At 36.5% G+C, this 26894-nt stretch overlaps 5 protein-coding genes across 5 annotated transcripts; 3 read left to right on the forward strand and 2 right to left on the reverse strand.

The window, feature by feature from the left end:
• The first annotated feature begins 58 nt into the window (after nucleotides 1–58).
• LOC123309340 (zinc finger protein 836-like) lies at nucleotides 59–1879 on the forward strand. The gene is made up of 5 exons (XM_044892410.1): nucleotides 59–400; nucleotides 460–740; nucleotides 830–975; nucleotides 1057–1292; nucleotides 1419–1879. Exons 1-5 carry the CDS (start codon nucleotides 203–205, stop codon nucleotides 1680–1682), a joined length of 1125 nt encoding a protein of 374 aa, XP_044748345.1. The 5' UTR covers nucleotides 59–202; the 3' UTR covers nucleotides 1683–1879.
• A 374-nt stretch (nucleotides 1880–2253) lies between these two features.
• On the forward strand, nucleotides 2254–3018 carry LOC123310428 (scoloptoxin SSD976-like). Its single transcript, XM_044893894.1, has one exon. It carries the CDS (start codon nucleotides 2254–2256, stop codon nucleotides 3016–3018), a length of 765 nt encoding a protein of 254 aa, XP_044749829.1.
• Nucleotides 3019–3510: 492 nt separating this feature from the next.
• LOC123310169 (UDP-glucose 4-epimerase-like) lies at nucleotides 3511–5909 on the reverse strand. Its single transcript, XM_044893580.1, has 6 exons — nucleotides 5735–5909; nucleotides 5341–5614; nucleotides 5171–5284; nucleotides 4840–5019; nucleotides 4236–4349; nucleotides 3511–4161 (listed from the first exon to the last, which is right to left on the reverse strand). Exons 1-6 carry the CDS (start codon nucleotides 5764–5766, stop codon nucleotides 3739–3741), a joined length of 1137 nt encoding a protein of 378 aa, XP_044749515.1. The 5' UTR covers nucleotides 5767–5909; the 3' UTR covers nucleotides 3511–3738.
• On the forward strand, nucleotides 5817–8557 carry LOC123310170. Its single transcript, XM_044893581.1, has 3 exons — nucleotides 5817–5950; nucleotides 6008–6118; nucleotides 7801–8557. Exons 1-3 carry the CDS (start codon nucleotides 5817–5819, stop codon nucleotides 7865–7867), a joined length of 312 nt encoding a protein of 103 aa, XP_044749516.1. The 3' UTR covers nucleotides 7868–8557.
• A 13845-nt stretch (nucleotides 8558–22402) lies between these two features.
• Nucleotides 22403–23588, reverse strand: LOC123309700 (fork head domain transcription factor slp2-like). Its single transcript, XM_044892925.1, has one exon. The coding sequence runs from the start codon at nucleotides 23451–23453 to the stop codon at nucleotides 22548–22550; it is 906 nt and encodes a 301-aa protein (XP_044748860.1). The 5' UTR covers nucleotides 23454–23588; the 3' UTR covers nucleotides 22403–22547.
• Nucleotides 23589–26894: the final 3306 nt, after the last annotated feature.

Below are 26894 nucleotides of genomic sequence, written 5' to 3' on the forward strand. Positions count from 1 at the left end.
TCTGCCCCCCTAGTCTATGGTTGAGGCCACTGACTGTCAAAGACATACCTAACCTAACTCTTTTTTATTTGACAACAACTAACTGCTTAAATGATTGTTTGTTATTTTAAAACTTTTGGAAGTTCACGAATGGGATGCAAAATTCAGATCTGAAACGCGGATTTTCTGTATTCTGATATTAAAAATTTATCACTTTGATTCCATGGAGGGTTCAGTTCAAAATATCAATCGAATGGATATTTCTTCCACATATGATAGTGATTCTTCAGTGTCAACAACGTATTCGGAATTTGCTGAAGAACCTCCGAATAAAAAATACAAGTGTACATATGATGATTGCGGAAAGTCTTTCTTCAGACCGAGCAAACTGGAAAATCATAAAAGAATTCATACCGGTGAGGTAAATAATTAACTACTAAGATATCTTGAAAGATACTTTGAATGATATTTGTTTTGTAGAAACCATTCAAATGTGAAATTTCGAATTGTGAAAAATCTTATCACAGGAAGGATCTTCTGAAAAAGCACCAAGAGCAAAGTCATTTCAAGAATATAAAATATATAGTATGCCCTGCTGAAGGATGTGGACTTCGAATGAGACAGAATAGCTTTCAAAAACACATGTTAAGGAAGCATAATGTCTTCCGCAGGTGGAAATTTCAGTGTGAAGAATGTGATCAAGGATTTCGAACCTCAAGTGAATTGGCAAACCATATAAATGAACATTTCCCAATATTCAGGTGAGAATTTTTTTGTAACTGTTGAAAGTATTCGTTCGAAAGACTCATGCTATTTTATATTCTGATGAAATACTCCAAATTAATTTCAGATGTGAAATTTGCTTGAAGGAATTCAAAAAATTGCATTTATTCAGACGACATGTGAAATCTCATAAGGAATATGAATGTCTCTGTAAAGAAAAATTTCATGATCATTGTCTCTTCAGAACTCATAAAAAAGACTGTGAATTCACTAGTAAGTTTGTCTGGAAATTTTCATCTTTAATCAGACTTTTCTCATATACCGATATTGAAGTTCATTAGTCATGTATTTTAGGGCCAACTTGCAACATTTGCGATAAAAAGTTTACAAAAATCGGCAATTTGAAGCAGCATTTGGAGATTTCCCATGGGGCTAAAGAAGAAATATTCAAGTGCTCCTTTGATGGGTGTACAAAAGAGTATAATCGTAAAAGCTCTCTGAAATTACATGTTGCAAATAGTCACACTGAAAAGAACCAAGATGAAGTTAAACTAGTCTGTAGTGTTTGTTCTCAAGTTCTGAAGAATGAAGTAAGTAATATATTCATTACTCCAAAAAATGTTCGATAAAACGATGGTTGAAGAGCCAAATCATGTTTAGAAAAAACTTATATGGTTAGGTCGGATTGTTACCTTTATTCAAACATTATTTTTCAGGTTACTTTGTGGAGACACATGAGAAACATGCATATAAATGAAAATAGGAAAATTAAGAAACCAAGAAAACCTAGATCAGATAAAAACATTCCTAAAGTTCCAATGCTAACAATATTGACAGGTATTGAGACAGAAGAAAAGAAGAGTAGTCAATGTACAAATGTTGAAAAAGAACCTGAACCGTTATTCTTTACTGTTAAGTTAGAACCTCATTATGAAGAGAATGAGCAGGAGAAAAGTATAGCTGAATCAGGAAACAAATGAAGAAAGATATTGATTGTAATTATTCTAGAGCTTTAATCATCGTGCAAGATACCAAATGTGAGAATAAAGTATTTAATTCCCCTTTTATGAAGGGTGAATATTCAATGTTTCCTAGAGTGCAAAATATATCGACTATTCCTTACTTAAGTGAGGAATTTATACTGATTTGATTTAGGAATAATAAATAATTTATGTTTGATAATTTTTCATTTATCTTCGTCATAATTCAGTAAGTTTTACCAAGAAGATGTAAAATGGGGTAGCAATAGGAAATCTATGGTATTTGGGACTTCCCATTTCCCATGCTTGCTAAATAACTCTATGGTTCTTAGCTTTTCCCATCCCTGTTATCATAGAAACACTTCAAGAATCCACAGAAAAAGTGACTGTTTCTGCAATCTGTGAACGACTAGTCAATTTTGATGTTTCGAATGGATGTCAGAGTTGACCACATCGAATGTTTTCCATTCTACGCCTATGCCTCTTTTACTTGCTTCCTCGCTTATCTACAAGCCAAGACGCGCCATTTTTCATATACTGCAGTTCGGAAAATTGCACGGAACCAAATGGGATGCCTTGCGAAAGAATACCCCCCTGTGCACCCACAGGAGATTGCAGAGAAATGCGAATGAGCGAAGCTCTCAGATTCACCATCACCCATTTTCACAACCAGGTCAGGGCCACCACAGCGACTACCACCCCTGGTGCTGCCAAAATGAGAGCGCTAAAGTACAACAGAGACCTGGAAACCGTGGCGCAATGCTGGATCAACACATGCACTCTAGATAAAAGCGCGTGTTTGGTCACCCCTCAGTTCAAAACCTTCGGACAGAACCTTGGCTCCATCGATATTTTCGACAGATCTGGACTAGATCCGACAAGCGATCCGGCGTCCCTCTGGCAAGAGATGATGACCGTGTGGACGGACGAGGTGAACAACATAAACGCGGATATAATACAGAAATTACCGGCTCCGGAGGAAACGTATAGGTACGAGCACTACACGCAGATAGTGACGGATTACACGTCGCATTTAGGATGCGCTTGGAGCGTCTCCAACGAGTCCATCCACTTCGCCTGTTTTTATGGTCCCCCGGGTGGGATCAAGGATAATCCCGTTTACGAGTTTGGACCGTTTTGTTCCAAATGTCCTGAAGGTACTGAGTGCTATAGACCTTTGGGGCTCTGCGCCCAAATCGAAACGGGGGTGCAACATTGGAAGTTGAAGATGAAGGCTTCGGATAGTTTTTCTCGTTGTGAAAATTTGTCGTCTTTGGAGTGGAGCGTTTATGTTTTATCTTTGATGTGTCTTGTTGGGTTTTTCTTCGAGTTTTAGCGATAAGTCTTGAGTTGATATGAATAAAGGTTTTATCAATTTTTTACTGTTATTATTTCCCTGAAAAAATCGCAATTTCTCCCGCCTTTTTCACATTTAGCGTAGAACCCCTACTGGAACAGTATGATAAACCATCACCAGGTGGCAATACACAAGAAGGTTAGGCAACACATCTTACTGCACGATCAATGCCTATCTCAATTGTAGTCAGGCGTAAGAGGAGTTAGTATTTTTGAAAGGAAAACGATCATAACCCTGTGAAATGTGAAAACTGCTTCGAGCAAAATTAAGAGCATATGGAATATAGATGTTTGAAGAAATAACTGGACACTAACGATTTTTTCAATCCACTTTATGTTTGTTTTTCAATATACAGTATTTTGTTTCGATTCATACATTTTCAAACGTTCTTATCTCAATTATCTACTTTATCTAAAGTCATCGTATGCAGGTACATGGTATGTAGGTATCAGTAATTGTAAAAATCTTGTACATTTATGAAGAGTTTAGTTTTTTTTTTATGAAAGTTACATCCTAAGAAACAGTTATTAATGTAAGTGATCCAAAACTTTTCTGGGATTTTAGTTAATTTATGAGAGACACTTCAACTCAACCCAAAGTTTCAACAGTCATCATCTTCACCAGAAAGTAGCAGTTATGAAAAAATTCGCTGAAGAGAGCGAACTTCAATAAAATCCTCGTAGAATTGAAAAACAAAGTTCAATTCGATTCTTCTTCGTCTGTGTGATAACCATTCGGATTTTGCATTTGCCACCTCCAAGTATCTTCACACATCTGTTCAATATACCGTTCAGCCCTCCATTTGAGCTCTTTTTCTGCCAAGTTCGGATCCGCATATACTGTAGCTAAGTCTCCCCTCCTCCTATCTGTTATCTGATAATTGATCCTTCTTCCAGAGACCTTCTCAAAAGTCTTCACCAAATCTAACACAGAATATCCTTTGCCCGTTCCCAAATTATACGCTTTACATCCTCTGAATTCAGGATCCATCAGTTTCTTCAAGGCTCTTAAGTGACCACTTGCCAGGTCTATTATATGGATGAAATCACGCACGCCAGTGCCATCTGGAGTTGGATAATCTGAACCGAATATTTTGAGGTGGTCTCTTCTTCCTATTGCAACCTTTAAAGACACAGTAGCATCAATTACTTCAGTATTTAATCTGGATGAAGTATGAAGGTTGAAGATTTTCTCACCTGTGAAAGATAGGGCATCAAATTATTAGGGATGCCAGTTGGATCTTCTCCAATAAGTCCACTTGGATGAGCGCCAACTGGATTGAAGTATCTCAGAAGAATTATCTTCCATTGCTAAAGAAAAAGGAATTGAGAGATTAACGAAGTGAAAAAACCTTTGAAAAAGTGTCAAATTCTGGTGTGAATGGAATACAGACCCATAAGTTTTGCTTCACTTATTTTGATATGAAAGATATTCACAATAAAAAAATTGATACTTGAATTTCGAATTTGATCAAGTTTTTCGTGGAATTATCGAAACATTTTACACTAGATATCTATTAATTATGTCCATAGTACATAGTTAAATCGAATAAGTTAGATTAACCTGATGAAAATACATTAAATGAGTAGAGAAAGAGGACTGAGCTAAAACAGGCTCAAATTCACTACTCCTGACACGAAATCGATCTATATGCCCTTCAAATTCAATGCTATCATTTGAAATAGTTACACCAATTGACAAATTCAGAAGAATAAGTTCCAAAATGTAGCTCTTTAAGTCTTCTGAGCAAAAGCTTCAAGAAACGTAAACGTTGTGTTTTGACGAATAAAAATAACTTACAGAATCAGCATACGAGAGATCCTTCAGGATTTCTTCAGTGAAATATTTAGATCTTCCATAAGGGTTTGTTATATTTTGTCCCGTAGGATGATTTTCAGTCAGTGGGAGGTACTGTGGATTTCCATAAACTGTTGCTGACGAAGAGTATATCAACTTCTTCACTTTGTTGTTCTGCATTGCCTGTAATATTATAAAAAAAACACATTTTATTGTCTACATGAGTCCATTTGCTGCTCAAAATTCGAAAATTATAGACATTCGGACAAAATGATGAGCTCTTATTCTTAGTTGAACGTACGTGCTAAAGGTCCTCATACACAATAATACTTACTTGAATCAAAGTGTTGGTTCCAGCCACATTATTGTCATAATATTCCACAGGTTTCCTCGTTGATTCAGATACAGATTTCAAGGCTGCGAAATGGATCACGGCACCGATCTTATACTGAAATTGTTTTTGTAATGAGAGAATGACAGCTCACAAAAATTTTTATTACTTACGGTTTTGAATACTTTGTCAAGTGATTTCTCGTCTCTAATGTCGATGTTATTAAATACCACATTCTTGTTAGTGAGTTTCTCAACTCTTTTGAGAGATTCGGGTTTTTCTGTGGCGTTGAAGGCGTAGCAATTAGAAAGATTATCCAGCACCACGATTGAGTAACTGTCGTTTAATAACTCTACTATTGTGTGGGATCCTATATAACCTCCTCCACCAGTCACTAGAATTGTAGGTTTCGGCGGCTTGGCTTCAGCAAACAGAATTGTCAGGCATCTGTGAATTTATTTATTAAAATAAATATTCCATCATAATACCGAACCTTGTTTTGTGATCAAGGGAGTGGTTACAGGTGGAACAAATAATAAAGAGACGAACAAAAATAAAAAAACTTACATGAAGCAACTGATTATACTCTTCAGTATCATTTCGAATTTGGAAAATTTCGTGCATTTCAGAATAAACGCCGATAATCCATATGTCTTCTCGAAACCACTTAACACAACTTGTTGGCGGACCTGTTACATTATTCCAGACAAGAAATAACCTCGACGAGTGTAGAAACTATCACTTTCATTCTCAGATATTCATTCCGAATGAGAACGAAAGAATGTGGGTTTGAAGGAGCGGTGATGGAGTCAACTTCGATATTGTTTTGATTCATTTTAGAGAAATATCAAAGAAAAAAAATGGCAATCTTTTCATCCAAGCATCAGTTCCAAGGAAAAGATTTTTCCTAAATGTTTGTTCACTTCACATTTTCACTAAAAGCCAGATTATGTAAGTAGGTTTGACCTCACTTCCTCACAGAGTTTCGAACAAGTGCTCTAGAGTCGACAAAATTTATAAAATTCAATTAGTTTATGTTAGATTACATCTTTTTACTACTAGAACAATAATTTAGCTGAAGCATGGTATTGTGAGAAGTTGGGTCAACTTAAATTGTGAAGTTTAGAGGCTCAACTCTTAGGAGTCTATGGTTTAGTGAAACCTATCCTTTGACTTTAATTTGTCCTCAATTCTTAGAACATATTTAGTCAATCCATTAAATCTTTCGATCGTGCACCCCTTATACAGGGTGACCCGAAATTAACACTTCAAACTTTGGTCACACATTCTCGAAATAAAATTGGGGGACTCTTATTTTTTATTTTTGCCTGAAGAACCTCTCTTTCGAAGTTATAGCCTCCTGAATTTCGGTCCTAAAAATAGTCTCTTCTTCTTATCTCAGAATACGCTCATACGAAAATCAATGAAGTTAGACACTTTTTACTGGGCCACAATGTTTCTCGAAATGCGTTAAATCTTCAATCACATTTTAAGATTTTTCTCAAAATCTTGCGTTTGTTGAAAAATTGCAAGAGACACGCTCTTCAATTGAATGAGCTTTCTAACGAACTTACAATTTTTAGTTCAAGGAATTCAAATACGCGGATAATGTATACAGGGTGAGTCTATGACTCTTGACTCGTACAGATACTATAAATACAGTAGATTCTTGAGGTCAAAAGGAACACTTTTTTCCATAACCATTTTTTTCGAAACGGCTCGGTTTTAAAAATACAGGAGGTTGAAAAACCATAAAAAAATGTTATTTTTAGTTCTATCTCACAAAAGGTTTTATCGAATGAAACGAATTTCGGAATATAATTTTTCATTTATTTGATTAGGTAATTTTGTTCGCACCACAAGATATCACTCAGGTCTTCCAGTTTTCTCATAATGACCTTTACGTACCATAAAAATACCAAAAATTTAAAGAACCCAACTATTGAAACTGAGTTGGACGCTATCTAATGAATATTTGAATGTTTTGTAAAATAAAAGTATTGTTCATATTTTTTCGTTCTATAAAACGATTCACTATCTGTGGAATTTGAAAAATTTCGTACTTTGGCTGAATAAACTCTGTAAAAGATCCACAGATGTGCAGTGTCACAGGTTTATTCTAAAGGTTATTTTGTTTTTTCAAGGGTGCACAGCTCATTATAAAAACTCAAAATGGCCATATCTTTTTATCAGGGCCAAATCGTAATAAATGGTATATAGGAAAAAAGTGTTTCTTTTGATCTCAAGAGTCCACTGTTAAAATATTTGTACGAGTCAAATACCCACCCTGTATAAAACGCATTTTAAGGGGTCCATCGCCAAAAGAGGTAGCACTATGGAGCTTTCGCATATCATAAAATTCCTGTGTACTAAATTCAGCGATTTTTGAATGACCGCATTCTGAGCTGACATAAAAAGAAAACATTTTTTACAGGAGGCTCTAACTCCTACACAGGGGGCATACAGCTCTCCTAATTTTTTTTTCAAGAATCTGTGACCATATTTGGGAAATGTTATGATCTGACAAGTTTCGTCTCTTGAATTTGTAAATAAATGAGCTCATCAACTGTTGCGTGAATAAAATAAAGTCTTTCTCCAGTGATAATTATCAATTTCCAAAAATCTTTTCACAGGTTATGGGCCCAGCTTTCTTTCACTGACAGAAATAGAAGTCAGCGACTGGATAATACAATTCGCTGAGAGAAACGTCATTGTTCTCTAAGAATATCCGTGATTGTCGTTTTTAGTTCATAGAAATGATGAAATGTCTCCTTCTCTCCCTTTCAAAATAATCAGCGGCCGCGATAATCTATTGAATAAACACTAATAACCATCCACTTCGAATTTCCCCGTCAACTCGCCAGATCTACTCGATTTCATCACGCCCTCAGACCATTTTGCTTTTGTTCGTATCGCCTCAAAAGAAAATTTGACACGTTGTAATTTCTGGCCATCGCCGTCAAATATGGAGGAGCTTCCGGTGCCGGGGGAAACGCATTCAAACGTCAGGCGTGTCACACTGACAAGTCCGGTAATTTGTGTAAGTAATTTGTTCGACGCCATGTTGAAATGTTGAATAATCTATGAAAGTTCCTTTCGTATTTATTTACGCCCGGAATTGAGCTCCAGAAGACGTTTTTTGACGGAAATGGAACGACAAACAAATTATTGTTCGACTGTCTCGGTTCTATGACTGGAAACGTCCGAATTGACGACGTTTATTGTTCACATAAATTAATTTCTTATAGAGGAAGGAAATCTCAAAGAGCACTATTCAATTAATGAATGAACCTTTGGTAATTTGCATTGAAATGTCATTCGTTTCGCTGAGAAAATATTCACAAATTAAATTCATTTGAATACTGCGTTGCTGATGTCAATTTCAGCATTTCACCAGTTCTGGATAAGAACTTAAAAATTTTTTCTGTTCTGAAATATTCGATATTCACTTATAATATAAATAAAAAACGCCGCATTTTTGCAATGTTGTACCGTTATACCTTTGTCTGCAGAATTAATGATAAAATAGATAAATGGAGGAATTTCGCCGATATATTCAAGCACAGAAATTTTCTGACCAATAAATGCTTGGCTAGGGTAAGTCCGTCCATGGTGATTTTGAAGATTTGTGGAGAAAGTGTTGAAATTTGAAAGGATTACCGGAATCGGTTGAGTCGTTCGGAAGTTACCTCAAAAAAACTGAATTATAGATGTACCATTTAAAGGTACCTACATAACTTTGCCGAGGGACGTCGTATAACGTCTTTATACATTTTATTCTCATCTGAAAAACAGTCACGTAGTCCTCGGACACCCTGTATGTGGAACAAAAAAGAATAGAAAAAAACGAAGAAGAAAAAATGAATAATATGATTTGAAGGTTTGACCATGACAAAGACAAGAAGAAATAGATTTTCAACAGGCATCCAGAACTTTCTTTACAGGGGTGAGAACCACCGAAGAAACAAACAACATTATTGCAAGAGATATCTATACAGGATGAGTCTTTGATCTAACAAATATTTCAACAGTAAAATCTTGAGGTCAAAAGAAACACTTTTTCCAATAAAACATTTTTCCTATTCTGCCCTGATAAAAAGATATAGCTATTTTACGATTTCATAATGAACTGTGCCACCCCTTGAGAAACATAATTTCCTTAAGAAAAACAAGCTAAATCTATGACACTGTGGATCTTCAAAACAGAGATGCATTCATCCAAAGTACCTAATTTTCCGAATATCACAGATATTTTTTATTTTTGAACATCGAATTTCTCGAAAACGGCGCATAATACGAGAAATACGTTCAAATATTCATTAGATAGCGTCCAACTTAGTTTCAAGAGTTGGGTTCTTTGAATTTTTGGTATTTTTATGGTACATAATGATCATAATGGAAAAACTGGAAGACGTGGGTGATATCTTGTGTTCGAAAAAGATTCATCAAGTAAATGAAAAACTATAATCCGAAATTAATATCATTCGATAAAACCGTTTGTGAGGTAGAACTAAAAATAAAATTTTTCTGGTTTTTCAACAGCCTGTATATTTTTAACCGAGCCAATTCGGAAAAAACGGTATAGGAAAAAAGTGTTTCTTTTGACCTCAAAAATCTACTGTTAAAATATCTCTACGAGTCAAGGACTCACACTTCATTATTTATACAGGGTGTCCCAAAACTAGTGAATCAAACGTCACACCACGATAGAGTAGACCAAATATCATAGAATGCCACCAACATTAGTTCAACGAAAATGTACCGTTTCCAAAATAATCAGAATTTTATTAAAATACCTAAAGTTGCCGATTTTCGAACTATTTTTCTTAATCACAGGCCAGTTTGTGAAAAAGGATATCGATTTTAAATTATTTTGAACTAAGATGATTTTTTTATCTCCCCTAATTGAAATTATTTTAAGTAGTTAATCGATAACCTAAGTAAATGTAAATTAAAACAATCGTTTTTTCTTTATTATTTTCATTACTCAGAATAAACCCCCTCTATAGGGGTGATAATATGGGAGGAAAACGCTATCCTTAATCACAAATTGACCTTGTGGTTGAAGAAATAGTTCGAAAATCGGCAACTTTAGGTTAGGTTTCTTCAGAAACAGTACATTTTCGCTCAACTAAGTTGGTGTCATTCGATAGTATTTGATCTACTCTATCGTGGTGTGACGTTTGATTCACTAGTTTTGGGACACCCTGTATAAATCCTTTTCCAGTTGTAGTGTCAGAAACCATCACCTTTTGGTCATAATCTTCTTTCAATTTCAGTGAATTATCACTTTTATATTTGGAAATCTCTTCAGTATCTAAAATCTTGCTTTTGATCTAGAGGGTCCAGGGTCTAGTTTTCCAATACAAGTCATGTACATGATTCTTCTGTTTTTGTGTTGTTGGAGGAACCGTACAGAACCCGTGTATGATGCACAATAACGTACGAATCAGTTAACCAGTGCATACAATCCAATCATATTCAATATTTTCCATTTCTACCTACGCTAATTCGCTTTTAACTTCTTCCAAAAGTTCACGATAGACTCACGACCCATGTCAAACACTGAATGGTCCTTTAGTACCTCTGCGAGAACGTATTAACTCGACTGAACGCTTTTACAAGATGTTAACCACTACTAGATAATGAATAAAAGATTTCTTTCAGACTTCGACAAGACTCCAAGGTATAGGTGAGAGAGGCATGGGGGTAGATTTTCCCCATCCCTACAGCTTGACAAGGATTTCGCAACGGAAAATGCCACTCTTTGGCTCAACCGGTCGGAATAAATGCCTCAATTATTCTTAAATGCCAACGTTTTTTCTGATAATCGGATTATATTTTGTATTATAGACCGCATCACGTGTATGAGGGGACTGAAGTGAGGTTATGGCAACTTTCGTGTTCGATAGAGATGAGATAGAAATGTCGGAAATTATAAACTTGGATTGTTCTGTTTCACAAGGGTGTTGACGATCGATTCAGGACAATTTTATTCCATGAAATTCCTCCAAATATTCATAGTTCGTAAAGTTATATACCATTGCTCCCAGCTTGGAATATAATCTGTTATTTTATGAAGCCTTTGCAGTTTTATTCCATTTTCGTTTGTACTTTTTTAATATTTCTTCTATTCACTTTGATTTTAACGTGAGTTCGTAAGGCTCCAACAGAGGATTCATAAATATCTTGCAAAATCCTACATCCTCGATGTAGGAAACATGATTATCAACAGATGTACTTGTAGGTATTCACTCTACACCAATGTTTCACAAGAAAACTCTCTTCCAGATTGGAAAAATACAAGATTCAATCAATTCATCGAGGCAAAGATTTATCTAACGCAGCATTATAACAAGCAATTACATAGTTATGCAAAATTTTGAAACGATAATTCATATTATGGTAATTTGACGACTGGTACTGGAATAATAAATCGATTCAAGAAGTCTTCTCAAATGAGTTTTTAACAATTTACTATCGGATTAGTTATGCCCATTAGCATTTCGTATTTATTTTCTCGGAGATTGACTGAAATTAAATGCAGCTAAGGAATTGTTGTTGTTATGAGACCGTGAATTCTGATATAAATTTTGTATTCTATGTTTTAAACCCATTATGTCTTACGCAATTTAAGTTATTTTATTCCCCTTTATTATGTGTTTTCCTTTAAACAATTCTATTGGACTAGATTTATGCCCATAATGACCAAGGCAGAGGATGAATCTGAATGATACCGAAACACGTAAAGTGATAGAAAATCTTGTTCATCAGATTTTTCAGGTTGATTAAGAAATATTTATACAGGGTGAGTCTTTGACTCGTATAAATATTTCGAAAGTAGATTCTTGAGGTCAAAAGAAACACATTTTTCATTTACCATTTTTCCCAAATCGGCTGGGTTTAAAAGATACAGGCTGTTGAAAAACCATAAAGAATTGTTATTTTTAGTTTTATCTCTAACGATTTTGTCGAATGAAATGAATTTCGGGATATAGTTTTTATTTATTTGATGAATCTTTTTCGAACACAAGATATCAACCACGTCTTCCAGTTTTCTCATTATGACCATTACGTACCATAAAAATACCGAAAATTCAATGAACCCAAAACTCTTGAAACTAAGTTGGACGCTATCTAATGAATATTTGAACGTTTTGCAAAATTAAACGAAAGTAACCTTCATATTTTCGAAAAATTTTATATTCAAAAATTAAAAATATCTGTGAAATTCGAAAAATTGGGTAGGTACTTTGACCGAATGCAACCTTTTTTAGAAGATTCACAGATGTATAGTGTCACAGATTTAGCAATATAGTTATTATGAAGGTATTTTGTTTTTCCAGAGGTGGCACAGCTCATTATGAAAACTTAAAATGGAATATCTTTTTATTTAGATCGAATCGCAAAGAATGGCATAGAAAAAATGTTCCTTTTGACCTCAAGAATTTACTGTAAATATATTTGTACGAGTCAAAGACTCATCCTGTATATACTTGAAGGAGACAGAATGTCAAAGTCAGAAAGTAATCTGACAGCATGAACATACTTCGAAAAACATTATTTGTAACTAACTATACCTAATTGGAAGAAAATTCATGAAAAAAAAATTAAAAATGAATTAACACCTCAAAATTCAAATTGGGATCCATACCTTCTTCGAAATGCATTCAAATTCAGTTTGAATCGGCGTAAAATTCTCCTTATTTCCAGTGGAAAATACTTTTTCTCAACCAAAAATAAAACCACAAAGAAATTAAAATTCAAACAGGTCATTGAAATTTTGTATAACTCCAAGTCGGTAAACACCACCACTCTGTTGATAGAGAATAACGTTGAACTTTGAAAAGATATGTATCCAAGATGAATTTCCATCAAATACAGTTCCCAACTATCGTATATTCGAATTTTTTTCTTGTCAACCTTCAGCCTTCGTTTTTCTACCTTCCCAGTTTATATTATATTTCATCAGGGGGATAGAAATATCACTAAATATCTTAATCGGTTGTCAGGGTGTTGACGTCGGTTTCTTTATAATGATACAACAAAGCTTTACGGGATGCCGAAAACTAAAAAAGATCGCCTTACAACCGAAACGTAGAAATCCTATTTGATGAAGAGGTGAAAAAGGATAATTGTGATTTATAGAGTAGCTTCGACGATCTTCCATTGGTCAGAAGCAGCTGACCTGAACCTATGGCTTCATTAACCCTTCGGTGTTTTCAAGAAATGATTCAATTTCTATATAGTTTTCTTTCTTTCCTAAATAACCACAAAATGAATTATTTTTTCCATCAATTCAAGGACTAAATCAATTGTGACTTTTTTATGTTTCAAACAGCTATAAGTAACCCTAATTTATTTGAAACTAGTTGCATCTTCTGCAAGTTATTGCTGCCCAGCATCTAACATCAGGAATCTTTCTGATTTGATTTCAGTATAGTTCAACAGAGTTCACATGAAATTGAAGGGATTCTTTGTGACCAACGACCTTTCAAATCCTTGACGAGACTTATGAGAAAACATCCTGTGATTGGGAAACCTCTCATCGTTATTTGTAATCAGACTGAAATCTTACAGCTCTTGTCAATCACAGAGAAACCCGCGAAATTTATGGATACATTGTTTTTCAACAAGTCGATGAACGGTGGAAACTCTATTCGACTTTGTTTTTGCGGAAATCGAGACACTTCAACTTCCGAACAACGAGAGATATAGGACACTCTGTATAATCTGGAGTTTGAATAACGAACGTTTGCTGCAGTTTCGTGAAATGCTCGTGTACGTATTGATAAACCCCTAGTTCTGGTGGAAAAATTCCTTTTCACACACCACGATATAATTTTTTCAGTACACGCTGCAATGGGGCTTGGAAATTGGAAAGCAGAGATTAATTATACAGGGGATCATCTGTCAATTCCCACATATAATAACAGCGATCTGTCCTCGCGTGCATTTAATAACACACATGGTATTGTTCCGTTGTTGTACTAATAGACGACATTACTTACCCAAAACATTTCAATTGTTAATGAGACCAAAGATTATGCACGATCCATGGATATATAATACCTTAAGCTTATCATTACAACTGAGGCATGCCAACTGGTTCACATGATAGGGTAGGGAATGAAAAATTCAGCGGAGTTAATAGATCGATGTTATATTACGTGACTTCAATTTGACGGATCTGATTCAAGTTTCCAATTGGACAAAATAAAATGTGAAGGGTATTCTAACCATAAATTCATGTAGCAAGTTGACACGCCATTCAAGAAAATAATTCTACAGCATTTCTTAATCTAGGCTTGGAGTGTTTTCTATCAGTTTGAAATATTGACAAAACCAAAATCCTGGTCCGTCAGAAAGCCTTCAAACAGGTATCAGACTGGAGGATGAAACTCTTGAACAGGTCGGGCAGTTCAAATACTTGGGAAGCTTCATAAAAAATACTAGGTCTCGCATGGAAATACACAACCGTATCAATTTGGCATCACGGGCATTCTGGAAGCTGAATAACAGAGTGTTTCAAAATCACGACCTCAATCTGAAGTCCAAGATATCTGTTTACAAAGCAGTGGTTCTCCCAACGCTTCTTTAAGGAAGCGAAAGCTGTACGACCTACAGGCGACATGTTAAAAGCTTGAACAAACGCAACAACGTCATCTGAGACAAATAATGCACATCAGATGGTTCCACAAAGTTTCAAATGCCGAAGTCTTGCAGCGCGCGAGATGTACAACAATTGAGACTCAAGTAACGAGGGCCGGACTCAGATGGAGCGGCCACATTCTGAGGATGCAAGTTATAAGACTCCCTACGCAAAATAGCTCTGTATGGCGAATTCACAGAGGGAGCTCGGAAACCAGGAGGCCAATATAAGCGGTTTAATCTGCATCAATCCCTAAAATCAGTAAATTCCAATCATAACTGGGAACAACTAGAGCTAGACAGATCACAGATCAGGTCTTTGGTCCACAGTTATAATGGAGACTCAAGGAGAATACAGCGGCGGCCAGATCTGGTTGGTGACTATCCATGCCCGAAGTGTGGAAGGATCTGTAGGTCACGGTTGGGTCTCCTCAGTCAAAAGAGGGCACACAGTTGCAAGTAGCCCTAAGAAATTATAAGTTTAATCACACCGATAGTGTTGTTTTTGAGTCTTTTTGTAGATTTACTCTCGGCAACGGGATATAGCAATGAATGAATGAATCAGTTTGAAGAAAAAACGACGAAATGCAAGATTGATATCATCGGTGTCAACGAATTTTCAGTAATGAATTATGGGGTGACAGTCTAGCATGCCAAGCCATGTTTGAACAGTGCGAAAAAACCCTTGATATAATACAAATGCTAGCTTTTTTGCATCATTGGAGCTATGAGAAGATAGCCAACTAGGGCAGTGGAGATCATAACATATCTTACCCTCTTCAACTGATGAAACATAAATTGGCCCATGAGGCCATCTCAAAAATATCCAGGGATGAAAGAAATAGGAAACAGAGCCTGGGCTGAGGACATCCTATTAGTATGAACAGTCGTACTTCATTTGAATTTCTGTTTAATTAGTTATCGATATATCGACACCTAGAACCTCGTTAACAACCAATTAATTGATCAGATGCAGACCAAGTGGACAAATTTCCGTTATACACCTATAGGAAAAACTTGTAGGTTGATATAACCACACATTCACACCATGAGATGAGTGGGTGAATCTCAGCCATTAGCGTTGAATGTAACAAACCCGATACAATTAGCGATTTCATTAAAACCTTGTCATTCGTGAAGACCGAACACGTACATAAGATGTTATCGATTCAGATACGCCTATTATTCATCATTTCTTGCCACCATTCGCACTTTTCTTTCTCTATATGCATTCAACTAATTACAGAAACGTCAAACTGTTCCTATGTTCCTGGTGTTCATAATGTTTTAATTTAATATAATTTATTTATTTCCTTCATCAGGTTACGGGCATAAATTTGCATGAGTAATACCTGGCTTATGTCTTGATTTCGCTTTTATTGTACGTTCATTTAGCGTGCTTGGCGAACATTTATTTTATCCCCGGTATCTCTCGAAGGAGTTGCAGTGGGCCCCAAAATTTCGTAGGCCGATTGCCTCTGAAACATTGATTCCTAGGTCCCCAGACTTGAGAACCATTCTTGTTCTTCTGCAATTTTGTCCACTTTTCGGTTGATCAGTTTTGCTAGCTGGATAGCTGCATTCTTGTACCTAGTAGGTAAAGTATGGTACGAAATGGCTTCTTGGTTTTACATGATACTCCCATTGTCATCAATTCGTATCAATTGAATGTCTGATGCAATGGGAAACAACTTTTTAGGACCGCAACCTTCAAAATTGATATGTCATATCCCGCAGCGCTTCAACTAATGTGTTGCCCTTTGCTGAATAAAAGCTATAGGTTTCAAGCTGAAACTAAGGCGCTCTCACTTCTTCGTGGTGCAATGACACTTGAATAATGCCGGTATCACTTTGAGGAATGAATTCAAATTCCTCTTTCTGCGACTGTAGGCAGAAACGTCGTAGAACACGATGAAATTTCGAGATATATTACTAGAATATAGATAATTTTCCTGGAAGAAAAACTACTCGAAAGAAAAAGATGGGGTCAGTTGAAACTTCCTCAAGACCGAACGGTTATGCCGAAATGGATGAAATTCTAAGATTTATTACTAGGAGAGTTGCTCTTTTAGAATATGTATCACATTTAGATCTGCGATGATTTTCTTGGAAGAAAAACTACTTGGAAGAAAAACTACTCGAAAAAAAGTTGACTTTCCAAAAAGGTGGTTTCAGTTGAAACTTCCTCAAGACCGAACGGCTGTGCCGAGATGGATGAAATTCTCAGATTTATTACAAGAAGAGTTGGTCTTTCAGATTATGTATCACATTCAGATCTACGATAATTTTCCTGGATGAAAAACTACTCGAAAGTTGACTTTTGAAAAATTCCCAAAAAGATGGGGTCAGTTGAAACTTCCTCAAGACCGAACGGTTGTGCCGAAATGAATGCAATTCTCAGATTTATCACTAGGAGAGTTGCTTTTTTAGAATATGTGTCACACTTAGATCTGCCATAATTTTCCCGGAAGAAAAACGACTCGAAAGTTAACTTTCGAAAAATTTCCAAAAAGGTGGGTTCAGTTGAAACTTCCTCAAGACCGAACGGTTGTGCCGAAATGGATGAAATTCTGAGTTTTATTACTAGGAGCGTTGCTCTTTTAGAATATGTATTACATTTAGATCTGCGATGGTTTTCTTGGAGGAAAAACTACTCGAAAGCTGACCTTCGAAAAATTCTCAAAAAGTTGGGATCGGTTGAAACTTTCTCAAAACCGAACGGTTGTGCCGAAATGATTGAAATTCTCAGATTTATTACCAGAAGAGTTTTGTCTTTCAGATAATGTATCACATTTACATCTGCTATAATTTTCTTGGAATAAAAACTACTCGAAAGCTAACCTTCGAAAAATTCCGTTGAAACTGCCTCAAGACCGAACGGTTGTGCCGAAATGGATGGAATTTTCAGATTTATTACTAGGAGAGTTGCTCTTTTAGAATTTGTATCACATTTAGATCTGCGATAATTTTCCAACACCGAACAAAATTTTTAAATATAAAATAAAATTATGCCCCTCACAAAATCACTCCTGGAACTGCCACTGAGTTGACTAAGTATGCTAAGTGAAATTGGAATAAGAGCAGTGGAATATTACAATAGTTTTTGGTGGTATATCCATTTTTTAGGCTTAGGATCATTCAGAACCAAAAAAAAATGTTAATATATTAGAACACCATGGTGCGTTTACCTCTGTAAAGTTTAATCTTTTGGGAAACCATTGATCATTAAATGGTTAGTTCGAATAGAGTGAAAGGGGCCAGAATTTTCTATTTGTAAAGGTGTCACTTGTTCAAGAAGTTTGAAAAAGAATGTACTAGAGCATAGTTTTTAGATCGAACAAGAAGATTTCACATTTCACAGAGCGATATACCCCTCTGTTGTAGATATAAAGATGGAATTCCATGTATGTTTATACGTGAAAACTGAAAAGTTGTATACCTACCCTATACTTACCGGATTAAGAATAAACAGGGTTGCTCTTTTCCCGAAACAACCCAAAATTCCCATGCATTATGCCTCATCCATCGATATATCGGAAAAAAACCGAATAAAAGCGTAATTTCAAAGAGGTAGCCAATTTCAAAAGAACCCCGCAGATACGAGGTGTATCCCGAAATTATCGACGTCATTGTCGGCCGCCTCAATCGAGGCGCTGCTCGTTTGTTATCTGATCTCGCTACGATCGGAATATAAGACCTATTACACCCGCATTGTGCCCCTTTCTAATGGCCTTTAACCCTCTATTTTCGAACCTATTAGACGAGGTGGCACCATTTACCTAACAAAACCGCGTATCAGGTGATTGCTTATTATGGTCCTTCGAGGGGGGATTCCGCAGAAAGGAATTGTATGGAGGATTCTTCCCTTTTCGAGACGCCGCGACAGGGAACTCACTCCTTTTTTCGATAGCGGCGTTTTTTTTTTAACGTGAGGTAATGGTTTCGCGTTGCCTTCGATCAAAAAGCATTTGGAATTGTGAACGTGGAAGAAATGAACAATCGGGTTGAAATTGAGAAGATTCGGCTTGTTCTGTTGAAACGAGAGGGTTGAGGATCGTGTTGCTTTATAAAGGAATGCGGCATCGGTTATAAAGATTGGAAATTTTTTTCAAGTGTGCTTCATTCTGATATTGACTGCGGTTCAGAGCTTAAAACAGGGTGTCCGCGCCATGGGACAGTGGTCGTTAACTCTTACTCTAAACTAAAATTATTTATAACTATAAAAAGTGTTTCGTTTCTTCTGCACAGCTATCAACTTCGTTATTTTAACTGGAACACCCTATATATTTTTATATTTTTGAATTCCTTGTTGAATTTGAATATGAGTTTGATAAAACAACTACGTCTGAATTCTCAACGGTTTTCGAGGGATTTGACTTTTTATCAATATTTTGACAGTTTGAGGTACTTACATAAAGAGTTGTTGACAGCACTCCTGTGGATTTTACAGCGTTGACTGCAATTTTGAGATCTATTCTCTCCACATCAAAGCTGTTTTCACCCCTATGTTGTCTACAGACCGTCCAGTTCTAGAGTTCTGGTGAACTCCAGTACCTATCTGGGGAAGTTTCAAGCTTCTCTTTCCTTCAAGTTTCTCTTCCGAAGCATTTTTTGCATTGGGTTGCAATGGAGAGGCATCCTGTTACCAGGTGATCACGAGTTCCATCCACAAAATCTGCACTTTCTTGTAGATCCATTTCCGTTAGCTTCTTCTTCCTGAGGCTAGCATGTCTTGTAAGGAACTGATGGAGGAGATGTTGCATATTTTTGCGAATATCCAGATACTTATCAGATCTTGAAGTGTTAAGTTCGAAAGATTTCTCCAGAGTAATCATCTATCAATTTTCTTTCTCCTGAGACAGCTTCTTGGTACATTGTTCTGTACCACAAAAGGGTTCCTGGCCAACGAAAGGAGTTTGTGGTACTTTCCTGATAAGAGTATTAGCTAGGCTAAACAGACCTAGTTATTTCTGCCTGATTCGTTGAGTTTTCTTCGCCATATCCCCATATTAACTCCATTAACTTCGGAATTTCTCACTTTTTTGCTGTCTCCTGGGCTACATATGCAATCTGTGAGATTTCATGACGTGTAATTCAATATAAATAGCTTCGGTCAAGGGTTCAGTGCACAGACAGGTTTCCCTTTCGTATTATTTATCAAATTGTCAACTTTCCTGCGCGCATTTCAACGACTTGACATGAAAGAGTTGAAGACGTGAGCCGTGTTGGCCATACAATCCCCAAAATAAGCAATTTGAGATCTGATCTCATTGAAAATAAACAACTAACGCCATCGTACCCACCTCAGCGAACACAAAATGACCCACCTATTTAAATTCGACGAATAAGAATATAAGGAAACTTCCTTGTCGGATGTGTGTTGAATGGGTCCGAGATAAAGAGACGAAATTAAAAGCAGCCCTGTGCGTATCAACATCCGAAGGATGCTGTGGAAGAAAGAGGTCTCAGATGTAACCCTATATCTCCTATAATGGCCGAGTTTATAAATATTAGATTGGCGCTATTCACATCTCGTCAAGTGCTCGTTAAAAAAGGTTCTTTTATCGTACCTTCACACCGACAAAGGTATATAAGAAATCGTACGTGTTACGCGGTGGAAGACGTGAGAATATCATCTATACTCTGTACCAAAGAAGGAAAAGGCTCGAAAAAAATGCCACCAACTACTATCTGATTGCTCCAGTAGATATAGTAAGGCTTCTTCTTTTCTCACCCACACTTCTGTGTGATTCTTCTGGATTTATCTCTGAAGATAATGTTGTTCCATTCAAGGTTCCAGTTCAGCCCTTCTCTGCACCAAGCTAGTCGATCACTTCGTTCCATATAGCAGTGAGAGGTAGGATAAACTGAGGAGGGTATGCAACTTTATTGATCTTGTGGAAGTGAAGGGATCCCGTAGAGCTGAAAACCTTCTTGGTCAAATTGTCACTAATTTATTCTATGGTTTCGACGATAATCGCTAAAAGGCAAAAGCCATACTCATAGAACATAGAAATATTTGTTTGTTTCTTTGTTTAACATTTGAGATAGGTAAACATAGTTTATTCATTGGCAGAAAGAACTAGAATTATTTCTTTATTTCTCAAAAATAACCAGGAGGAGCAATTATGAAGAAGTTTTCAACTTTCCATGTTGGTAGATTTACCAATTTCCACTTGAAATGAAACAAAGAGGGGTTAGTTACAACCTACCGTGGGAATTTCCTTATTTCTCGAGTTAGAGCATATGGATCAGAAATTTTTATGTGACCAACTTCCGATGAAGTTCTGATCTCATAAAATATTCAGGATAATATTAACTTGATGACACACATGGTTCGTTCTCACAACTATTGATATTGTTTGAACCTTATTTTAAATTGTTTGTATAGAATATTTTATGACTATTGATGCACGCATATGTTGACCACCAATAGAAGATAATTAGATGTAGGGAACCATACATCATTAACCCCTTTTTATATACATATATACTTTTTTTACATTATATGTAGATTTACGTATCGTTTTCTCATTATTTTCACTGCGAGCCTAATCATTTTGTTTTATATATTAGATTGGGGCGTTTTTCATTTCATGAATTGATAGGAATCAGCTTTCTATACTGTGCAAAAATACCCAAATATGCTTTATACAGTTGGTTATAATTAAAATACAGGGCTAGCCTTTGACCCGTTTAAATATTTTAACAGCAGATTCTTAAGGTTAAAAGAAATACATTTTTTTACATTTTCAGTTCTATCTCACAAATGGTTATATCGAATGAAATGAATTTCGGAATATAGCTTTTCATTTATTCGATTAATCTTTTTCGATCCCAAGATATCAACTACGTCTTCCAGTTTTCTCAATATGACTATTACGTACCATAAAAATACCAAAAATTCAAAGAACCCAACGCTTGAAACTAAGTTGAACGCTATCTACTGAATGTTTGAACGTATTGTAAAATATAAATACTCTACATATTTTCTCGTATAATGCGCCGGTTTTGCGTAATTTGATGTTCAAAAATATCTGTGAAATTCGAAAAATTGGGTGCTTTGACCGAATGCAACTCTTTTAAAGATCCACTGATCTGTAGTGTCACTGATTTAGCTATTCTAGAGGTAATTTTGCTCTTCCAATGGTGGCACAGCTCATTATGAAAACTCAAAATGGTTTTGACTTTTTATCAGGGCCGAATCAGATAAAATGGTATAGAATAAAATGTTTCTTTTGGCCTCAATAATCTACTGTTAAAATATTTGTACTATTAGTCAAAGACTCATCCTGCATATCTGAATTCTGAGAAGAGATGGAAGATCAATTGAACAAAAATGGAAATTTGGAATTATAAGAGGAATCTAATATGAATACACCTCTATAGTAGATATCTGCTTAGTAGAAATAGAACAGAACTAAATGTGTACTTATATTAATCAAAGATCTTCTCGGTTCTTACATACTTGAGTCAAATATGCAAATAATTTGACTATAACAACAAGAGATATGAAGAATTTCATAAAAAACCAAGTCACTTTTCTATCTAGAATGAAAAAATTTGTGTTTATAATATGTTCATGATAGTACGTTTATTCTCATCTATTTACATTTGTGTGAACTAATTAGAAAATTAGTCTTAATATATTATATATACAAGATTTTCCTCTATTAAATAACATTACACTAATATCACAAGTTAACATACGAATCTCCAATCCAAGACACTATTTATTCAAAGATAACACCGTGACCGGCTTTAGGAGTCCCTCAGGGGTCTGTTCTTGTCCGAGAGTACTCGAATGCGGCGTGAAGGACGCCATTGCTTGTTGCAGAATCGGTATACTTAGCGGTTGTTGAAAATTACCTGGAAGTCTCATACCATAGGCGCTCATATCCATCGGAGCCTGTCTCAGAGCCGTCGACATGTCCAACATTTGAGGAAAACTTCCTAGAATTGGCGGTCTTGGTACCAGAGTGTTCATCATGTAGGGATTATAACGAGAGTATAAGTTCTGGTAGTAGAATTGAGGAAAGTGGAAGGTTCTTCGGAAAGCTGCAAGTCTACTCCTTGAAGCTGCAGTGTTTCTCCTTCTGAGTTTTCCAGTGGCGCTACCAATGAAGACGTCTTCAGCTGATGGATCCAACATCCAATAGTTACCCTTTCCAGGGTCATCGTAGTGTCTTGGTACCTTAACGAAGCATTTGTTCAAGCTTAAATTGTGCCTTATGGAGTTTTGCCAGCCTTGTTTGTTGTCCCTGTAGTAAGGGAAGTTGCTCATTATGTACTCATATATGCCGTTGAGGGTCAAGCGTTTCTCTGGGCTGCTTCGGATGGCCATCATTATCAAAGCGTTATAGCTGTAAGGGGGTTTATCTTTGGTCTTCTTCTCCTCTTCACCTTTCTCCTCACCCTTGCCGTCATCATCCTTCGTAGGTGAGTGCGAAGTTACGTCCAAATCACAGTCGGAGCTTTCACTTTCATCGACCAACTCTTCCTTCACGCTCGAAGATTCACATTTATTTTCTGCTACACTATCCGAGGTGGACAGAATGTCAGCGATGGAGAACGATTTGAAAGAGGTCCCAGACATCACTTTGAACAAATTTTCACGAGCGGTGTACACTACCATCTTGCATTTTTCCACGAGAACCGGAAAAGTTTTTCGCTGTAGAATCGGTTCACGCTCAAGCTCGAGCACGTTTGGCGTACGTGGAAACGGAAGTTTTCTCGCGCTTTGACTGACTGTTCTGACTGTTAATTCTCGGAATAATGTGTTCGATGGAGGGGGTATTGGCTCGGCCAATGGCAGCTCGAGCTTTTAGGCTCCGCCTTAGTGTTTGTTTGTGTGTAGATAGGCGGGACTTGTTAGCAGATGTTTTAGTAAACGGATTATCACTTTTGACGTAAAGGTGTAAGACCTACTTTAACCGATTCTGCGTGGTGGGGGGAATGTGCAGTCCTGACTGCCAGCTCGTTTACGCTTACGCTCTATTCGAAAAACGTAATGAAATATATGCTGCTATTAATAGATGAGGAAATTCCAATGGAAGATTGATGGTTGATTGAAGCGGTTTGATGCGAAAAATTGTTTGAATTATATATTGCGGACTGGATATAATTTGCGACGCGGCTGTTGATTGGGTTGATCTTATTTCTGTATTTCATGGGAAGTGGCAGAAAAAATTGGATTTTCTTGACTGCTTTTGGAATTAACTGATAAGTAGTGATAAGTTTTGAAGTTTTGCCGTTTTTTTTGCGTACTTGATTTACGATCTAAATAACCAGCAGCCATACTTTCACAAATTTCTAGTTCTTGTTTCCAGCGCAACTTTTTTTTGCATGAAGCCTATGATGCAACGAAGCAAATGTCATTCAACCAATTCTAGCCCCACTACTGTCTTGTAACTCAGAATTCCGACTTACAAGTCGGAATTTCGACTTGTATCTCAGAATTCCGACTTGTTAGTTGGAATTCCGACTTGAATCTCAGAATTCTGACTTGTAACTCAGAATTCTGACTTGCAATTCGGAATTCCGACTTGTAAGTCGGAATTCCAACTTATATCTCAGAATTCCGACTTGTAACTCAGAATTCCGACTTGTAACTCAGAATTCCGACTTGTATCTCAGAATTCCGACTTGTATCTCAGAATTCCGACTTGTAAGTCGGAATTCCAACTTGTATCTTAGAATTCCGACTTGTAACTCAGAATTCTGACTTGTATCTCAGAATTCCGACTTGTATCTCAGAATTTCGACTTGTATCTCAGAATTCCGACTTGTAACTCAGAACTCTGACTTGCAATTCGGAATTTCGACTTGTGACTCAGAATTCTGACTTAGCAAGTCGGAATTATACATTTGGATTTTTTTTGTGTGGCCCGCCAGCGCTTTCGTACAGTTCTGTTTGTTTTAGATCAAATTATTTTTCCAGCCTAAAGAAGGCAGGCAGAAAAGGTTGTCAAAACCTTTTCTTTGCGTTCGGTTTAAGTAACTTGGTCAATTCTGACTCTGACAGCTGCTAGACTACCCCTTTTTGGGAATTTGACCCCTCTTTTACTCCTTACTTGGTGTTTGACCGTGAAACTTTTGGTATTTTGATTTCTGGTCTGGCGATATAGATTCGTCCAATGATGGCTCCTTTCCCACGTTTCATTGCTGATCTCTAATACTTCATCAAGAAGATGGCAAAAAAGTAGCTATTCACCAATTCGTTGAAAAACTGCTAACGTCAAGCTAAATTGACTGAACTGGTGTCGTTTTGAATTTGAATGTTCAGTTTCTAATTAATAATTAAAATTATTCAAACTTTTTTGTATATCGATCTTCAGATATTCCAAATTAGCTTGATGATATTCGAAATATTTTTCAGGTTTACAATCAAAGAAGATGCCAGGCTTCAAATATGTCTTTGTGTATTTGAGGAGAGATATTAAAGTAACATATCTTTATATTCTACTCAAAGAGACCAATGCACAAAAGCTACAAAACATAGAACCGACAAATTGGCAGTAAAATACACAAAATAATGGATTAATTTCCTGTTTAGTCATTTTTCTTCTTCTATCATGAAATAAATCGTGTGGATCCTACATATACTTGTCATAGATAAACACTATTAGGTGCACTTCAAATTTGATATTCTGCACAACTATTTTCTCGCACTGTACCAGATAATAGGTATTATTCTGATAAAATTGATTTCATAACTCTGGATGTAGTTTCTGATCCATTAATTATGTTAACAACAATGTTTTGACAGATTGCCATTGAAGGTTGACAGAAGTGACCTTGGCACTGATCACAGATGGGTTAGGTACATCGATTCGAGTCATAGACCAAATCTTAGTGTTTTTGACCTCGTTATTTATGAATTTCATTCTATTATTGATTTTTTGGGCGAATAGATGAATTTCGATGTTTGTCACCCTCTCTGCGACCCCCCTGGATCGATTTCCTTGCCACCCTGCCGCGGCACCACAATTCGACAAAACGGTAGCGGTCCCCGTGAGTAGATTCGGTCCATTCGACACAATGAAATTACTTGTTTATAATCCACGTATCTTGTTCTCTCGATATTCACGAGCGCTGCGGGGTTTTCTAGTACACCCTGATCGAGAAATGAGGTGGTTCATTGTCGACGATCAGGCCCGCATTGTGGTCCGCAGTTTGATGCTGATTCGAGAGATTTTCACAGTGAGTTGATCCGAATGGACCCTTGAATCGCTGAATTTATAGTCGATTGAGATGTTATTAGTCCGTTACTTGGTGTCGATGAGGCCTTGCTAAGCAAAATGAAGGCTCAGACAACACATACGAGGATATATTGAAAAATTCTCAGCCTACTATAGAACCAAACAAAATTTCAATGTCAAAATATTTTATTACTCAACATATTCTCCTCTTAATTGTATATATTCATTACAGCGAACCTGCAACGTCTCTAGACCTTCCAAAAAAATGTTTCTTCTTGTTCTGCAAACCAGACCTCCACAGCTTTTATTACCTCCTCGTTGGAAGAAAATTTACGATCTTTTAAACTTTTTTTCAGTTGAGGAAAGAGATGATAGTCTGATGGAGCCAAATCTGGTGAATAACGGGGGGTATTCTAGTAATTCAAACCCTAAATCACGAATTTTTTGCATGGCAACATGAGATTTATGTGCAGAAGCGTTGTCCTGCCAAAACAAAACACCTTTGGATAGCTTTCCGCGTCTTTTCTCCTTAATTTTTTCCCGTAGAGTAGTCAATAATGTCGAATAGTAATCTCCGGTTATTGTTCTACCCTTATCCAAAAAATCAATCATGATTACTCCATGGCAATCCCACAAACTGAAGCAAGAACTTTTCCAGCAGATTTTTGGACACGAATCTTCTTAGGTCTTGGAGAACCAGAGTGTCGCCATTCCATCGATTGTTGCTTCGTTTCTGGATCGTAGAAATGTACCTAAGTCTCATCCATAGTAACAATTTGGTCTACATTGTTTTCAAATCGAGCACAGATTGAACGCGATGCTTCTACCCTTGCATGCTTTTGGTCAACATTCAAACATTTGGGGATCGATTTTGC

Source organism: Coccinella septempunctata, chromosome 3, assembly GCF_907165205.1.
Source record: "Coccinella septempunctata chromosome 3, icCocSept1.1, whole genome shotgun sequence".
In the NCBI taxonomy this organism is placed as follows: Eukaryota; Metazoa; Arthropoda; class Insecta; order Coleoptera; family Coccinellidae; genus Coccinella; species Coccinella septempunctata.

What these genes read in the sequence shown, in the direction of transcription:
- LOC123310169 (XM_044893580.1), bottom strand. Translation starts at nt 5,766, where the DNA reads ATGATACTGAAGAGTATAATCAGTTGCTTCAT. An exon ending in GAACCAACACTTTGATTCAA is followed by an intron (nt 5,020 to 5,170) that starts GTAAGTATTATT and finishes ATAATATTACAG; the next exon opens with GCAATGCAGAACAACAAAGT. An exon ending in TGATGCCCTATCTTTCACAG is followed by an intron (nt 4,162 to 4,235) that starts GTGAGAAAATCT and finishes GTGTCTTTAAAG; the next exon opens with GTTGCAATAGGAAGAAGAGA.
- LOC123310428 (XM_044893894.1), top strand. Translation starts at nt 2,254, where the DNA reads ATGCCTTGCGAAAGAATACCCCCCTGTGCACCCACAGGAGATTGCAGA.
- LOC123309340 (XM_044892410.1), top strand. Translation starts at nt 203, where the DNA reads ATGGAGGGTTCAGTTCAAAATATCAATCGAATGGATATTTCTTCCACA. An exon ending in GAACATTTCCCAATATTCAG is followed by an intron (nt 741 to 829) that starts GTGAGAATTTTT and finishes AATTAATTTCAG; the next exon opens with ATGTGAAATTTGCTTGAAGG. An exon ending in CTCAAGTTCTGAAGAATGAA is followed by an intron (nt 1,293 to 1,418) that starts GTAAGTAATATA and finishes ATTATTTTTCAG; the next exon opens with GTTACTTTGTGGAGACACAT.
- LOC123309700 (XM_044892925.1), bottom strand. Translation starts at nt 23,453, where the DNA reads ATGGTAGTGTACACCGCTCGTGAAAATTTGTTCAAAGTGATGTCTGGG.
- LOC123310170 (XM_044893581.1), top strand. Translation starts at nt 5,817, where the DNA reads ATGTCTTCTCGAAACCACTTAACACAACTTGTTGGCGGACCTGTTACA. An exon ending in CCGAATGAGAACGAAAGAAT is followed by an intron (nt 5,951 to 6,007) that starts GTGGGTTTGAAG and finishes GATTCATTTTAG; the next exon opens with AGAAATATCAAAGAAAAAAA. An exon ending in TTCACTAAAAGCCAGATTAT is followed by an intron (nt 6,119 to 7,800) that starts GTAAGTAGGTTT and finishes ATCTTTTCACAG; the next exon opens with GTTATGGGCCCAGCTTTCTT.